Source organism: Chrysochloris asiatica, unplaced genomic scaffold, assembly GCF_000296735.1.
Source record: "Chrysochloris asiatica unplaced genomic scaffold, ChrAsi1.0 scaffold00017, whole genome shotgun sequence".
NCBI lineage: Eukaryota > Metazoa > Chordata > Mammalia > Afrosoricida > Chrysochloridae > Chrysochloris > Chrysochloris asiatica.
Window position 1 is genome coordinate 32544084 of NW_006408535.1, and position 12661 is coordinate 32556744.

The 12661-nt window shown below is 39.6% G+C and overlaps 1 protein-coding gene across 1 annotated transcript; it reads left to right on the top strand.

The window, feature by feature from the left end:
* Window positions 1-1124: 1124 nt before the first annotated feature.
* Window positions 1125-1778, top strand: RNASE11 (ribonuclease, RNase A family, 11 (non-active)). The gene has a single exon (XM_006835550.1). The coding sequence runs from the start codon at window positions 1125-1127 to the stop codon at window positions 1776-1778; it is 654 nt and encodes a 217-aa protein (XP_006835613.1).
* Window positions 1779-12661: the final 10883 nt, after the last annotated feature.

Genomic DNA, 12661 nt, shown 5'->3' on the forward strand with positions numbered 1-12661 from the left:
ATCATTTTCTACAGGATCAACTTGCCAAAAGGAACTGGTAAAGAAAGGAATTCCATGACTGAGAATGGGCAGGGAAAGAGATAAGAGATGGGGAAATGCTGTTAGGTTTTTATTGAGTGGTTTTCATGTGCCAGGTACTATGTGAGTTTGTATAAGATGTAGTAATAGTGAACAAGGCATTGAGTAAAATTATTATGCCTCACTATGAAGATTATAGACCCCAACAATGAGATTATTGATAAGGAAATAGGGAAAAAAGAGCAATGGCTATTTGGTGCTGAGCACTTTGAACATATTATCTCATGTAATTCTCACCACATTCCTCCCCACCCTAACCCCCGCCTTTTTTTTTCCTCAGATGGGCCAACAAAGGTTACACAGGTAAAATAAATTGTTTGTAAATAGAGGAGCAGGGATTTGAACCTGAGTCTTCAGACTCCACAGTTGATTATCATTTTCCTATGTAGTACTTGGAGTCCTGGTGTGGCACTGTGGGTCAACGCACCAGACTACAAAGCCACTTGAACTGCAAGGTCAGCAGTTCAAGTTCACCAGTTGCTCCTTGGAAACCCTATACAGGGTCCTATGGGTCGGAACCGACTCGACGGCACTTAACAGCAACAACAATGTGATACTTAGAGTCCTGGTGTGGTGCTGTTGGTTAATGCACTGGACTGCAAAGTTGGTTTGAACCCCAAGGTTAGCAGTTCAAGTCACCAGCTGGTCCTTGGAAACCCTATACAGGTCGCCATGGGTCAGAACCAATTCAAAGGCACTTAACAACAGCATGCAATAGTTCCATTCAAAGGAGTTCTGGTAGCGTAGTGGTTAAGAGTTGGGCTGCTAACCTTAAGGTCAGCAGTTTGAAACTACCAGCCCTTCCGCAGTAGCAAGATGAGGCTGTCTGCTCCGGTAAAGATTTGCTCTCGGAAACCCTAGTCGAGGTCACTATGAGTCAGACCACCACCACCACCACTTCCATTCAAACACATCAGCTTACTACATGTAGGGGTCAGTCCTGGGAAAGCTGACATAAGGAAAAGAAGACTGTTTCTGTGATTTTGTCCTTGTTTTTATCTGCTACTTTTTATCTTTACTGCAGAAGAGATTACACTATATCTGAGATGGAGACTTTATCTCTGCTATTGCTGAACCTGGGGTTGGTTCTCGCAGAAGCCTCGGGAAACACAATGAAGATAATTAAAGAAGAATTTTTAGAGGAAGAAATGGAATATGACATAGCAAAAAGTGGCCAAGAAAAACAGACCATTGAGGGATTAACGAACTGGACACTGTTAGATAAAAATACCAACCTCAGCATGTCCAAGGATGTTATGTTTTCTTCATTAATGACATTCAGAAGCTTACAGTATAGCTTCCCCAAGGGAAACAGTCCAGGTGGTGACAGAGAGTGTTGTAATGCCATGGTCTTCTGGAGAACTGTGTCAGAAGCTAATGGGTCATACAAACTGAGAAATAACTTCATCCATGACTCCACAGAAATGATGCATGGGATCCCCAAGTTCCCTAGTTGCAGGTATGAACTGAATCTTGATATGGTTCGAGGTAATGTGGTAGAACCAAGCTGCTACGAAAGCCCCAAACTGAAGACCGTTATACGCCAGCTCCCGACAGAAAAACAATTTCCCAGATGCCAATATAACAGTGTTACCGCATTTAAAAAACTGTTCACAGTGCTGACAGGTCATTCTCTAATGAGCTGGTTAGTGTCTCTAGATTGTAATTCCTACAGAACTCTGAGACTGGGGTCTTCCTAAAGAAGGGAATAATCACTCTCATTTCTTTCCTTCTGTTGCTCTGGTAGCATAGTGGTTACGAATTGGGCTGCAAACCTTAAGGTCAGCAGTTCGAAACTACCAGCCGCTCCACGGGAGAAAGATGAGGCTTTCTACTCCTGTAAAGATTTACAGCCTCGGAAACCCTATACAGGGTCGCTATGGGTCAGAACCGACTCGATGGCACTTAACAGCAACAACATTATTCTCATATATCCTTTAGCACCGGAGTATACTCTTGATTATTTATACTAATTGGAATGAAAAATCAAACATTGTGGGTAATATAACTGCTCCTGAAATAAAGATTGTCATCTTCGCTCACACACACACACACACTCACACACATTCTTGAATCAAACCATCTTACTTCGCTCTAAAGCCAAGAAACTGAGGATTCCTAGCCAGGCAGAATTAAGGGAAGAGGACACAAAGCAGCATGGATAATTGAAAGTTAAATTGCCACTGTAGCTCTTCAGAGAAATAATCATTGAATGTGGAAGGCATTATTATACTGCTTATCTCTAAAACATAATGTGCATTGATGTGTGTGTGCACATGTGACTGCTTACCCATGTGACCACAGACCTGCCTATCCTCCAGAAGATCCCAGAGTATAAAGGTCCTTTGGCTTGGCTGTTACTCTTAGTCACTGTCAACAATTCTAGCCCCATGCAATCTTCATTCTTCTACCCTCACCCCTATCTAACTCACAGGTTTCTGTAAAGGGAAGAAATAAATATTTCAATGCAATTTTTATTCAAGCATAGTCTTGATACCCTAGAGGCTGTGGGAAAATATTGACAAGCCACCGAGAAATAGAAGAGATAGAAAGATGGAAATAGAAAATCTATCAGGCCGAGTATTAGGTAAGATTGGTCCTCAGTTCTCTTGTCTTCTGACATTGTAATTTATAAGTCTTTATGGTTTAACACTACACAGAATATAGGCAATTCTATTGCTCATTCATTTGCTCCTTAGATGCTCCTGTTTCCTCATCTTGCATCCTCCCTCCATTCTGAGAATGAATTTTAAATAAATGTATATAAAATACTGTATAATGTAATTTTTTCTTGTTGTATATCATTCTTTATATGTCAGCTTTCTAATTTTTTCACATACGATGCAAAATTCTGATTATATCGATACTGCAAAACTCTGAAAATCAATAAATATGTATAATTGCAGAAACTTTTTTTTTTAAGAACTGTTAGCTTGGGCTTCTTTTGTGGGGGCTACTTGAACAATTATTCACTTAAGGCTTGGTCAAGTAAGTATATAGTTAGCATTCAATTTTTGGTAACCAGAGAAAAGAATGGTGCAGAAAAATTCCTGAGAGCCAATAGTCTCTTCTCTGCAGGAGGACCAGCGCCAGTCCAGGATTAGTATCCTGTAGTGAAATTGATGTTACCACTTACTCATCAAAAAGGTAATAGAATGGAGTAGGCTCCTTCCACGGTAGAGCAACATAAGAGGTCTTCTCTCGGTTTCAGTTTGAATTCCAACCTGCCCTCTTACTCAGATAACTTCTTTTCTACAGTAGGAATTCCGACTCTGACTTATAGGCATGTCTGTCTCTGAGACAATATTCATATGAAAAATTGTTGGATTACATAAGAAAAAGCAAATCCAACCTCATTGAAAATTTGATACAGATTTTATTCCTTCATCAGGAAAAAAACAAAAAAAGTTTCAGAAGATATACCTAGTTTTAGGTCAGGAGCAATCTTTCAAAGAAACTTAATTGTGATCAAGTCTCCCTACTTCTCTGAAGGGATTGAGAGCTCTGGGTTCCAATTCTTTAGTGTTTAACTCAAAATCATACCGCTAATTCTAACAGATGTTGAATGTGGAGATGCTTGGAAAACAGTACTCCTGAGTGCTAGCATTACTTATCCTCTAAGCCTGTCACCCCTTGGCATAGTGTTCATCCTAAAACTCTTCATAAAGATAGTGAGCAAGCATGTGGTGCTATAGGATAAGCACTGGACTGCTAACTGCAAGGTTGGTGGTTCAAACCCACCAGCTGCTCTTCAGAAACCCTATTCAAAGTTGCTATGGGTCAGAACTGACTCAACAGCACTTCATAGCAACAAGAAATCAGTTACCTTTGGCATAATGTATACCCTAAGACTCCCATAAGGCTGATGCGCAAGGGATTTCATATTGTAAAATATTAGGTTTTGATACTGTCAGTTTTCTGCTCCCAAACCATAGATGGCTCATTTTTTTGTTTTGTTTTGTAGTTTCATATCTAAATTTCTCAAGCTGGCTTTCAAGGGCTCTAGTGCTTTGTTCTCATCTTACTTTGCCTGTCTCCAGCACCTGCCTGGGCTCTGTTATTTTGAGATTGCTCTCCTCACAGTCCACAGAACTCACTGTGTCCATAGTGATGCTATAGGACAGGGTAGAATTTTCCATAGGGTCTTCAGGGTTGTAAATCTTTACAAAAGCAGATTGTCATATCTCCTTGGAGTGGCTGGTTGGTTTGAACCACTGGTCTTGTAGTTAGCAGGCAAGCACTTTAATCACTGTACCACTTTTGTCATCTCATCACCTCAATTCACTCATTTGCACAGCTCTATCTGACCGGATAATGGTCTAACAAATGTGCCTCATACTTGTAAGAAACGTAACTAAGACGTAGACATGTACCATATCCCTATAACTGAAGGAAAAGCCTGAGAGGGAATTAAATGAAGTGATAAAAGACACAGTCCAAGGAATAAGATGGGCCATGGAAGGGATAGATAGGAGAAAATAAATTGGAACTAGAGTGATGGTTTGTCAAAGTGCTGCTAAGAAATCCAACTTAGCATAAGAGAGGAGACCTTCTTACATCCAACGATACCCTTTATTTTCCCAACATCAAATGTACTAAAATTCCCTTAACCTATTCTACCCCCACCGCCACCCCCCACTTAGCCTATTCTGAAATGATGGTAAGTCCCTGGTCTCAAGTGCCCTATGGTACTGAAGGAACAAGAACCTTGGAAGCTTCATAAATACATGCCCATATTTTACTGCTGTGACCCCTGAGCAGGTCATTTACCAGCACTGGAACTCAAACTCCCCTTACAAAAAGTATGGAGTTTAAATCAGATCTGTGTCATAATCATTGTGGCGAAGCTTTCTGGTTGTTTATCCAAATCCACCCGCCACAGAGGGGTTCAGGCTGCCCAGTTATACTTCCTGTCACAGGTTTTCTCAACAGAAAGAAATGCATGTTATCTCTAGGTTCAGGTCTTCATAAATCAGACTGGCATCCTCCAATTTTGAGAACAGATAATGATAAAGTCCTTGGATTGGCCTGAACAACAAAATGGAAGGCAGCCATGTCCCAGAATAAGGGTACAAGCAGAGCTATTTTGCCAATCTGAACTGCTCCTGTTTTATGAAAGAGAAATAAACATTTATAATTTTAAATCAACTGTATTTTGTTTCAGCAGCTTAGTTTTATCCTAGAAATTTTTTTTTTAATGTTGTTATTAGATTCAAATTCCTAGACTCTATCCTAGGAGATTTGGTACTACAGCTCTAAGACAGGACTTTGTTATTGTTGGTAAACACTGTTGAGTTGGTTCCAACTGACTCATAGCAAACCTGTAAGGGTTTCCGAGGAGTCGCTGGTGGGTTGGAACTGCCTATTTCATGGTTAGCAGGCAAGTGCTTATCTTACAACATCATACCAGGACTTCAAGACTAGCATGAGTCTAGCATGTGTGTGTGTGTGTGTGTGTGTTTTGTTCTTGATAGTTTGTTTTATGAGTGTGTTGGTTTGCTGCTATGCTTCAAAATTTGACTATTACTGAATTAGATGATCTGGAAGCTTGGTTTCTAGTCATAAAATGCTCTAATACTAATTAGGAAGAACAGAATTTTTGAGATAGTAATGGGGCAAAACAACTCAGTTTTAACTCAAAAAGCACCTATCTCCTATGCAGTCTCCTAGAACTAACAAGACAGATTTTGTTATCCTGAAAATCTTTAGCCACAGAATACATCTGGGAGCAATCACAAAGGCACTGTAAAAGAGAACTGTTTGCAGAACAGTGGCTAAGAAGTCGGGAGAGGTGTTACTCACATGAACTGCATCCTTTTAAGTCCAAAGACAGAAAACTGACAGGTTTGGGTAAGATCACTGTTTTTAAGTCACTAATCCTTCACATTTGGCAAGTATGTAAAACTTTTTCAAGATCACATACAACAATTATCATAAGGATATTTATGTTGTTGTTGTTGTTGTTGTTAAGTGCCGTCGAGTCAGTTCCAACCCATAGCGACCCAGTATAGGGTTTCCAAGGAGCAACTGGTGAGCTTGAACTCACAACCTGACAGTTCAAATGGCTTTGCAGTCTGGCGCATTAACCCACAGTGCCACACCAGGATTCCAAGGATGTTTATGGGTAATAGTAATTGTAATTGAGCTCTTATGATATCCCAGCACTGGTCTCAGATATACAATTGCTCTTTTTATTCTCCGAACAATTCCCAGGAAGTTAGAGTATTATTATTCCCATTTTATTCATGAGAAACTGAAGAATACAAAGTGCATGCTTAAGTGGCCTCCAGGATCACTGGAGTCTTCTCCAGGAACGGGTTCTTCTCCGAGGAGGACAGGTCCCTCCTGACAGCATGGCCAAAGAATGAAAGAAGTCTTGCATTCTGTCTGTATGTCTTCCAACACAGGTTTGTTTATTCTTTTGGCAGTCCATGATACTTTGAATATTCTTCACCCACATCATAATTCAAATGCATCCATTTTTCTCTGATCTTCCTTAGTCATTGTTCAGCTTTCACATTCACATGAAGTGATTCCAAAAGGAATTATCATTGGCTCTTGAAATGGTTGAACATCGACTATTTATTTTTGGTACAATGACTCTGTGTCTTCCATCTTCTTTTGAACCTTTCTTATGAGTAATCTGTACATGGACCAAGGGAAAGTTTTTCGAACAACATGGGAACACTGAATGGTTTAAAATTAAGAAAGGTGTAGGACAGGGTTGTATTCTTTCAACTTATTCAACCTGTATGCTGAGCAAATACTTATTCAACCTGTATGCTGAGCAAATAATCTGAGAAGCTGGGTTCTATGAAGAAAAACATGGCACCAGGATTGGAGTTAGACTAATTAACAACCTATCAAGGCCAATGATACAACCTTGCTTGCTGAAAGTGAAGTGGGCTTAAAATACTTACTGATGAAGATCAAAGACTATATTAGATATGAATTGCACCTCATTGTAAAGAAAACAAAAATCTTCACCACTGAATCAGTAAACAACATAAAATAAATGGAGAAATTATTGAAGTTTCAAAGATCTCATTTTGCTCGGATCAACCATCAACACTCATGGAAGCAGCTGTCAAGAAATTAAACAACGTATTACATTAGGCAAATCTGTTGCACAAGAACTCTTTATAGTGTTCGAGAGCAAAGATGTCAGTTTGAGGATTAAGGTGCACCTGATCCAAGCCATGGTATTTTCAATAACCTCATATGCATTCATTTATGGCAATAAATAAAGAAGATCTTAGAAGAACTGATGCCTTTGAGTTATGGTGTTGAAAGAGAGTATTAAAAGTACCATGGGCCAAAAGAACAAACAAATCTGTGTTGTTAGAAGTACAGCCAGAATGCTCCTTAAAAGCCAGGATGGTGAGACTTCGTCTCTCCTACTTTGGCAACATAAGAATGGTTCAGTCTCTGTAGAAGGATATCATGCTTGGTAAAGTGGAGGGTCAGCAAAAAGACGAAGACCTCCCAATGAAATGGATTGGCACAGTGGCAGCAGCAATGGGCTCAAGCATAGCAATCAATGATTGTGAGGTTAGCGCAGGACCTGGCAGGGTTTTATTCTGTTGTGCATAAGGTCACTATGAGTTGGTACCGAGTCAACAGCACCTAACAACAACAGATTAGTTTATCTAATGAAATATCCTACTTTGCAGGCCCATCCTTCAGCAAAAGCAACTGGAATATAGTTGGGTAAGTCACATTGCTACTAGGGTTCTAATTCATACAGGCATGCTAATTCCAAACAAAACATCTTTAAACATGTCTCTGTGGTCAATGGAGCTGCAGACAAGTTTTCTAAGTAATACACTTTGTCTTAGTCTTATGGTTGTTGTTAAGTGCCGTTGAGTTGGTCCCAACTCATAACAACCTTATATAGGGTTTCCAAAGAGAGAACTAGCAGTTCAAACCAAACTTGTGTTCCAGAGCATTATCCTGCAGCACTCTACCAGGATTCCTTCGACTCATTGGTGGTGGTGGTGGTGGTGGTGGTTATGTGCTGTGGAGTCTGTTCCAACTCATAACAACCCTCTATAGAGTTTCTGAGGCTATAAATATTTACAGGAGCAGAAAACCTCATCTTTCTATTGCAGAACAGCTAGTAGTTGTGAACTGCTGACCTTAAGGTTAGCAGCCCCACTCATAACCACTATGATACCAGTGCTCCATTAGTTTCAGTTTTGTTGTTGTTGTTAAGTGCCATCAAGTGGGTTCCGACTCATAGTGACCCTGTATAGGGTTTCCGAGGCCTGCTGGTGAGCTTGACCCACCAACCTTGCAGTTCAAACCTATCTTGCAGTGCAGAGCATTAACCTGCAGCACCACACCAGAACTTCTTAGTCTCATTTGGGTGCCCTAAAAAAAAAGTTCTAATCATAACAGTGGCTTTTGAGGGGTTTTGCTAAGCCAGTTAAATTCAAGACAGAGAGATCAGTTCCAAAGGTCATGGAGACTATTTTTTGGAACTCCAAAGAAGTAATCTTGAAAGATTTCTGAAAGGACACAGACAATCATGGGAGCTTATTAGGTAGAGTATTAAGAAAATTGCAAACAACATTGGTGAGAAAAAGGCCAGGAAAGTTGGGCCAAGGAATCATGTTTGTTTCCATCATGACAGTGAACCTGCTCATTCTTTGAAAGTAGCAAAGGCTGTCGAGAATTTCTCTGGAACACCTTACCCCATCTACCCCACAGATTTTGTCCCTCCAGATTTTGTAGTTTTCTTCGTATAAGTCTTTTAGGTCCTTGGTTAGAAAACTACAAAACACAACTGCAAGACGCCAAAGGAGACCTACCTAATGGAAGAACATACCCTGCTCATGGACAGGAAGACTTGATATTGTGAAAATGTCAATAGCACTCAAAGCCATCTCGATATATGATGCAAACCTGGATCAGATTGCATCAACACTCTTTTTCTTTTTTATTGTGAATTGGGTGAAGGCTACAGAGGTCAGTTTTCTAATCAACAATTCACACACATTGTCGATCATTTCATGAATTGCAATTCCCAAGATGAAGTACTCTAGTCACACTTCCTCCCTGTGTTTCCTGTTTCCATTCCTCCTTCTTCCCTAACTCTTCTGAACATTGTCCTTGGGTAAATGTTGCCCTTTTGATAGCAAATGTTTGATTACTCTAAGGTGTGCCCACCTCCTCCCCAGTGTTATAGATGTGTCTGTTATTTGGCTGAATCAGGGTAAGTTCATTTTGAGACCTCAAGGGTAGCTAAGGACTATAGTCTCAGGGGTTCCACAAATCTCTATCAGGCCAGTAAGCCTGGTCTTTTTTTTTCTTTTTCTTTTTATGATTTTGAGTTTTGTGGCTTATTTTCCTTCACAATTTTCTCCCACTCTATCCAGGATCTTCTACCATCTGGTTCCTCTGGTCTCAGAGTCATGGAGACTGATGTTCAAGTGGTCTATTAGCCCATTGAACTAATTGTTTTCACGTGTCTTCAATTGTCATCACTCTCCTTTCCTCTAGACGTGGAGAGACTAATAGTGGCCTCTTAGATTGCCATTCACAAGCCTTTAAAACCTCAGACCCTGCTAATCAAAGTAAGATGTAGAACATGGTGTTTGTGAGCTATGTTTTGTCAATTAACTTTGGTGTCCCCTGAGACTATGGTTCTGAGCTCCCAGGCCCAACAACTCATCCCCTCTGATTGAGTCAAATAATTGCCATCTACACTCTTTAAAGGCACAAAAGAACAAATCATCAAATTCATATTGAAAGGTATGAGACCCAGGATAAGCAAAGCACTACTAAAAATGTAGGAGGTATCACAATCCTAATCTCAGAACCTACTTTACAGCCATGGTAGTCCAAACAGCTTGGTGCTGATACAATGACACACACATAGATCCATGGAACAGAATCAAGAACCCAAAAGTAAATCCATCCAACTATGTACAGTAGAGCTTTGACAAAGGACTGAAATCCATTAAATGAGGCAGGGATAGTCTCTTTATAAAATGGTGCTGGCAAAATTGGGCATTTTTCTGCAAAAATGAAACAGTATTCATGTCTCACACCACATATAAAAACTAACTCAAGGTGGATCAAATACACAACACAAGAACACAAAAGGAATAAATAAATAAACAAACAAATAAATAAATAAGCAAAGGTATAAACTAGCAATTGTACCTTGAATGGCCAATAAGTATTTGAAAAGATGCTCTATCTCACTGGTAATAGGAGAAATTCAAACTAAGATGACAGTGAAATACACTTGAATACTCATCCTAGTTTAGGATTCTTCTTCAGGAAAAGAAAAATGTGCAAGACAGTCTATTAGAGCATTATTTGCATATTTGAAAACTTCAATGCTCGTTTATAAAGGGAGAGATGGTACAGTAGTGAAGCACTCAGCTGCTACTTGTAAGGTTGCCATTGCAAATTACCCAGCAGTTCCATGGGAGGAAGACCTAGAGTTGTGTTCACATAAAGATTACTGTCTAGACATTGTACTCTGTCACGTGGGTCACTATGAGTCAAAACGGATTCAACAGCACCTAACAACATTTATGGTTCAGTCTCTGGGTGGCACAGTTAAGTAGTTAGCTATTAACCGAAAAGTTGTTTGCTTAAATCTACTGAGACGCTTCAAAAGAAAGGCCTGCAAATCTACTTCTGAAAGATCACAGCCATTGAAAATCTTGCAGAGTGCAGTTCTTCGCTGTAACACCTACATGAGCCCGAATCAACTGGATGACAACTTTTCATTTTTAAACTTGCAGAATGCTATAGTAGAAATTGATGAGCAGGGCATGCATATGTTAGTATCGATCATCTCAATAATAATATTGTTAATTGTTGTTGTTAATTGCCATCTAGTCAATTCCAACCCATAGCGACCCTGTGTAGGGTTTCCCACCAGCAGCTGGTGAGCTTGAACCACCAACCTTGCAGTTCAAACGACTTTGCAGTCTGAGGCATTAGCCCACAGCGCCACACCAAGTGTTAACAGGAAGTGGCAAAAGGATATGCACAGCATGAGATAATTTATGTACTTTTTAAGCAAAACATACTTTATAATGTTTATGGTACATGCATGACAAATAAAAGTATCCAAATATCCACAGGAATCAAGATTGCCAACCTCCCTTCAGTAGCTTTTGCTATTTTAGTTGGTACAAGTTGCCCACACTGGTGGGGACCCCAGGCTCAAGGGAAACACTACACTGCTCCATCTGCTCCATCCTCATGAAAGGCTGCAATTCCAGCTCATTGTGATCCACAGGATTGTCAATGGCTGATTTTGGAAATAGATCTCCGGGCCTATCTTCCTGTCTTTGGTGGTTCCCTCCTGGGAATAAGGAGAATGTAATGGAAGAGTAATTTCAACTACATTGGCATAATTGCAATTATTGAAAAAATAAAGAATAAAAAAGTCTGAAATATGGCCAAACACTAAAATTTTTTTCAAATGTTAGTTGAGGTGTGTAGGTATAGTGTATATATATATATATTTTTTTTTTTTTTTTTTAATTTTCTGTATGGTTGGTTAAGTAAATGTTCGTATTAACATTTTAAAAAAGAAATTGCTGTTGTTAATTAATTGCCTTCAAGTCGGTTCTGACTCATAGTGACCCTGTATAGTGTTTCCTAGGTTTTGAATCTTCACGGGAGCAGAAAGCCTCATTTTCTGGTGGCCTTGAACCCCGGACGTTGTGGTTCACAGTCCAGTGTTTATCGTATCAAGCCACTGCACTCCCTAAAAAGAAAAAAAAAAAAAAAAAGAACTAATTCTGCTAAAACCCAATTTACGGTTTTATCATGAGACTGGAGTTCTGGTGAGGCGCTGTAGGATAAGCAGTGGACTACTAGGTCGGTTTGAATCTCTAGGTCGGCGGTTCAAACTCATCAGCCACCTCCCCGAAACCCTATACAGAATTGCTGAGAATGGGAACCTACAAGACGACACTTAACAATTTCATGACACTAGTGCACTGTCGCCATCTAGTGGAATATCTTGCAAATGTTGCAGATTTTTTTGGAAAATGTAAATACATAAAAAGAAAAATTGGAACTATAGTTTATATATATATCCTTTTAGCAAATTGTATTACCTTTATTTTAAAACAAAATTAATTTTCCCAAGCCTACATTGTTAGTTCTATTTGTCTGGAAAGTTCATTCTCTTCACATACTAAATTGCCTCAAAATCTCTTCGCAGGATGCATTTATAAAACATGAAGTGAAAACAAAAGTCACAATTCAAGGACTAGAGAATAAAATTTTCATAACCTCTAATGAGTCTGTTTGAACCACAAGGACACAAGGTTCAAGGTTCAAGTTCACCAGCAACTGCTCCTGGGAAACCCTATACAGGGTCACTATGAGTCAGAATGAACTCCAAAGCACACAACCACCACCAAATCAGTATGTGGAACCTCCCTTGGGAGGTGCAAATGGGAAATGCACTTGTTTATTAATCAAAAGGTTGAGGTTGGAGATTGGAGTTGATCAAGAGACTCCTCCAAAGAAAGGTCTGGTGATCTTACTTTTAAAAAAAATTCAGTCAATGAAAACCCTGTGGAGCACAGCTCAGTCAATG

What these genes read in the sequence shown, in the direction of transcription:
- RNASE11 (XM_006835550.1), top strand. Translation starts at nt 1,125, where the DNA reads ATGGAGACTTTATCTCTGCTATTGCTGAACCTGGGGTTGGTTCTCGCA.